The sequence below is a fragment of the Anarrhichthys ocellatus genome, unplaced genomic scaffold, assembly GCF_004355925.1.
Source record: "Anarrhichthys ocellatus isolate YVR2014 unplaced genomic scaffold, GSC_Weel_1.0 scaffold3246, whole genome shotgun sequence".
Lineage (NCBI taxonomy): Eukaryota > Metazoa > Chordata > Actinopteri > Perciformes > Anarhichadidae > Anarrhichthys > Anarrhichthys ocellatus.
In genome coordinates, this window is record NW_022283220.1 from 1,079 (window position 1) to 5,989 (window position 4,911).

Consider the following 4,911-nt stretch of genomic DNA (forward strand, 5'->3'; position numbering starts at 1 on the left):
TTTCTTTGTTCCTTTGTTGTCTCCGTAATCAGATGACGTATTAACCGACTCATTTTCCTTTGATCCGGATGTTATTGGTTGTTTGATCTCTGCACGTGATGTTTTTAATAATTTAAGAGACTCAGAGCAGTGGAACCAGTATGTCTGAACACCAGTTAGTGTGTAACACCGGGTCTCCAGACTCAGACCTCAGTCCGGGTCCGGTTCCGGGTCTGAAATGTAATATATAATATATATAATTATATTATTTGAATCACTCACCGTCTCAAACGTTCCTCAGCGAGTACACGCGGGCGGAAGGCGGCACGCTGCTCGTTTGCTTCCTGTTTCCTATCAGCGCATGCGCAGTGAGTCTCAAAGAGCAGGCGGTGAGGAGGTCTCACTCTGACTGAGTTTCCTGATCCTTTCTGTCATGTAACGTTGTATAAACCTCTCATTGTTAATTTATTTGACTCTGTTTATTGGAACTCATTTCTGTCTTTGTGCTGCTGCAACAACCATAAAGGTACATTTTACTTATGAGTACTTTTACTTTGATTTAGCTACTAGTACTTCTGTACTTTCATTAAAGTAAAGTTTCTCTTTTATTCTTCATGCACATAAAAGTTTGTTTTCATGAAAAATTAAACTCTGACACATTGTTCCAGTAAATGAAAGTAATTCATGTTTATATGAGTTTACATTCTGTTCATTCATGAATCTGATGTTTAAATATCAGTAAAATGTTACAAGATGTCTTCAGATGTTACACTTTAACAACTCTACAGGACAGAGGGGTTATGGTTAGACAACACAGGGGCCCAGGACCTGGTTCAGGTGTGCACCTGGTTCAGGTGTGGACCTGGTTCAGGTCCAGGTGATCTATGTAATGAGTAATGTTCAATGTATTTCCTCCAAACATTAGTAAAGATGATTAAAACATCATAAAGTCTGCGTTTTGTTACGTCCATGTTTACCAGATAACGGTTTTAATGTGTAATGATGTCAACTCACAAACACATGAACTCTAAAACCACTAAGAGGCCATCATAGGAGCCCAGACGGCTGGTCTCAGGTCAGACCTTCAGGGTCTGGAATTAGTTCAGAGTCTTCAAGGTTTCCACATCAACACAGTCTGGATTCTGATTTCAGTCTGAATCCTGCAGAAGACCAGATCCCTGTTCTGTCCCACAGTCTGTTATGTAGGAACAGAACTTGTAGTCTTTGAAGAGCACTAGAAGCTCAGTGGGGCTCTGATGGACTCTCTCAGACTCCTAATCACTGATGGTTTTGAGGATGGTGGATGTTGATGTGGTCCTCAGAGGGCATCGGCAGCAGTGAGGCTCTCTGTTCGTCCATCCTCCTGGACTGAACCCTCTGAATCAAGCTGAACAAATCCTGCTGATCTTCAGGAACCGGACCGACCACATCATCCAGATCAGGAAGGGAGCACCTCTGGTCCTCCATCCTGTCAGACTAGAGACAGACACAGTGAGACGGGAAGACACAGTGAGACGGGAAGACAAGCTAGTGAAATGCCCGGAATATATAGGGAGGTGGGTACATATACATATAAATATTCACAAAGTTCTCGGTTCGGTTCAGTACGATACAGTGGTGCCACTGTTCGGTACGTTTTCAATGCAGCAAAAAAGCAGAAAAGCCAAATCCTCTCTGAGGCTCTCTGAGTTGATTCTCTGTTTGGGCTTTTGTTTTCTTTTACAAAGCAGGAATGATGGTCTGGAGAAATGGGCTGGTGAAGGAGTAGTGTCACGGGGCTCAATAGCATTAAGCATGTTGGTGCAGCCTGGTTTATCACTAGAGGAGGGATATCTACTATCTATATATATATATCTATCTGATATATATACACATATATATATATATATATATAGTATTGCCATAGGACATGCTGGTACCTGGTAGTGGATGAGCATGTAGTAAAAGTCCGGACTGGGCGAGGTGGGCTGCTCGGGGCTGCAGGCTCCACAGGGAGAGGCTGGTCCTGGGTCAGGCAACAGACTAAGGCTGGCTCTCTGGACCTCCAATCTCTGAGCCTGACACTCCAGGATCAGGTCCAACAAGGCCTCCGGCTCCTCCGGCTCCTCCGGCTGGCTGCTTCCACGCTGCAGCAACAACAACACAAGGACCAGCCACGAGTTATTAACGTGATTACACTTTCAAGAAGCCCGATCAAACATGCATTACTCTGGATCAGGTCTTACAGCCCAAGATGCTCAACATTCTCCCAGATCCTTTCTTCACATACTTTTACAATCTATTTATATTGTAATGATCTGAGTGGAGGGTCTGAGGACAGAAGGTGCTGTGTGCTGGACTACAAACCAGATCACTGGCCCATTCTGGATCAATCTGGGAAGTGTTTGATGGTTTTATGGCAGCAGAAGCTGACCGTTACCTTGATTGTGGAAGTCATGGTTCTGGTCCTGGAGCTCAGAGTAGAGCCCAGGCTCTGAATCCGAGGCCTGGTGGAGCCGTGGCTGCCTCCAGGACCAGGACTTGGCACGGGAGTCATTAGGCCTCTGAGGGTCCTGAGGGGTGAGGTGGAGGCTGAGGTTCTGGTGCTGGTGTTGCTGGGACTGTCGTGTCGCGGTCTGGTCTCCAGACTGCCGTTACGGTGGGGGGGTGGAGAGCATTTAGGAGCCTTCCCTCTGATTCTCCCGTTCTGATGAGAAGGTGAAGACAGAGAGGGAGGAGCTACACCTGAAAGCTTTCTGTCAGCCATGATGGGGCTGTGGGCAGGACTAAAGGCACTGCTGTCATCAGTGGGAGGGGCTAAATCTGGTCAGAAAGAGAGAAGGGCAGGAAGTGAGACACAGACCCTCCTTGAGACGGTCAAAAGGTCAAAAACTTAAGTCGTACTTGTCATCACAACTTCTCATGACGTCAAACAAAGATGTGAAGCAGAAGTACTTTAAACTTGATGAAAGTTAAGCTTTAGATGGACGAAGGCTCAGTGGTAGATCGGGTCCTCTATTAACCACAAGGTTGGTGGTTCGAAGCCGGGCTTCTAATGTCAAAGGGTTCACATGACCACTAAGATCAATAATAAGACCAATGAAACTGTCGTATAACATTATATATATCTCTCTCTCTATATATATAGATATATATAGATATATCTATATATATCTATATATAGATATATAGATATATCTATAAAGATATATATGGAGATATATAATATATATATATATATAGATATATATATATATATATGGAGATATATAATATATATATAGAGATATTATATATATATATAGAGATATTATATATCTCTATATATATATATATATAGATATATCTATATATATATTATATATCTCCATATATATCTATATATAGATATAGATATATAACATAATATCTCGTATGTTTCATGTCTATTTCTTCTCGTTGTATAATTTGCTGCTGTTTCATAAATATATAACATTATCTTAAACGTGTGAAAATATGACTTCATTAGGTTGGAATTGATATTAAAAAGTAATATACGTGTCACAAAGCTTTCTCTGATAAATATTGAGTTAATTGTTTAAGTTATGGAGGTACGTGTGTGTATTTATTCCTTCTCCTATTCTGACATATAATATTCATTTTTAAATATTAAGTTTGCTATATTTACTGTTTATTTTACTTGCGTTGTTTGTTACTTATTGGTTACATGTTTGAAATAAACACATAGAAATAAAGTGAAACTGTCCACTTATATTTATCTACATGAGGTTCTGGCAGAAGAAAGCATGAAGCCGTTTTACTGGTTTATGTGGAACATGTGGGACGGGGACTGACAGGAACAAGTTCTCTGCACTAGAGAGCTCTTACACTACGACTAGAGGACATGTTCAGCTCAGGTTCAGACTGATCCATCTTTACATCAAAGACATTTGAGAAGTTGAACATTTGGGTCGCGGCTTGTCCTGAAGGATAGGATGGTGGGTCCTGCAGCCAGACCAGTTGAGAACCACTGTGCTAAATGACTGTAATGTACTGTGTGTGTGTGGGGGGGGGGGTCCATCAGAACCACTGCCTTAAATGACTTTACATCACAAGTTGTAACAGAACGGAACTCATTAAAAAGACGTATCTTCATTTGTACAAAACTAAATGAACTCTGAAAACTCTGAACATCAGATCGGGCTGAAGAGATATTTGTGTTTTTGTATTTAGTTTATTATGCGTTTGAAATATCCAATCATGCTAACTAGCATAGCATTTTGTAAAGTAAACTCTTGCCAGTTACATCATGAAAAGCATGTTGGTCTTTTGTCATCCAGATATGTTTTACACCTCAAACATTGTAAATATTTAGGAACAACTAATCTTTGGATGAAGTGATGAAACACTTACGAGGGCCGACCGCTGTCACCACTTCTGTCCTGCACATCCAACACTTCCAAACTTCTGTCAGTGTTAAAGTGTTAAAGTGTTAAAGGAGGAGGACTGGACCTGGAGAGTCCGGGTTTAAGTGGAGCTGCAGCAGAAGTAGGTCAACACACAACACAAAGGACACACACATGAATGCTTCACATCTCTTCTTCATTCAGTGAAACACAACAGTGTATCACTGCCTAGTGGCCGCCAGAGGAAACAGACTGAGCAACAGAAACATTTAACACCAACACACAGGAATCACTGTTTCGCTTTGTAAAGTTTGGCTTCAAAGTCACAACTAAAGTCTAGTGGAGACAACAAACAGCTGGAGAGACACAACGTTTGATTCAAGCTTTAGATACTTCACCTCAACATCACAAAGTGCTCTTCTTCTTCTTCTTCTTCTTCTACTTCTTCTTCTTCTTCCTCTTCTTCTACTTCTTCTTCTTCTTTCTATTCGTTTCCTGACGATCTTCTTTCTCTTTTCTCTTGTTTTACTTCTTCACTGTCGTCTCGTTTCTCCACCGACTGAAGTTT

General features: G+C 41.4%; 1 protein-coding gene across 1 annotated transcript; it reads right to left on the reverse strand.

The window, feature by feature from the left end:
* Window positions 1–649: 649 nt before the first annotated feature.
* On the reverse strand, window positions 650–4,900 carry LOC116378835 (G-protein-signaling modulator 2-like). Its single transcript, XM_031840749.1, has 5 exons — window positions 4,742–4,900; window positions 4,351–4,474; window positions 2,399–2,781; window positions 1,899–2,105; window positions 650–1,455 (listed from the first exon to the last, which is right to left on the reverse strand). The coding sequence occupies exons 2-5, from the start codon at window positions 4,385–4,387 to the stop codon at window positions 1,258–1,260; spliced, it is 825 nt and encodes a 274-aa protein (XP_031696609.1). The 5' UTR covers window positions 4,388–4,474; window positions 4,742–4,900; the 3' UTR covers window positions 650–1,257.
* Between the last annotated feature and the right edge of the window lie 11 nt (window positions 4,901–4,911).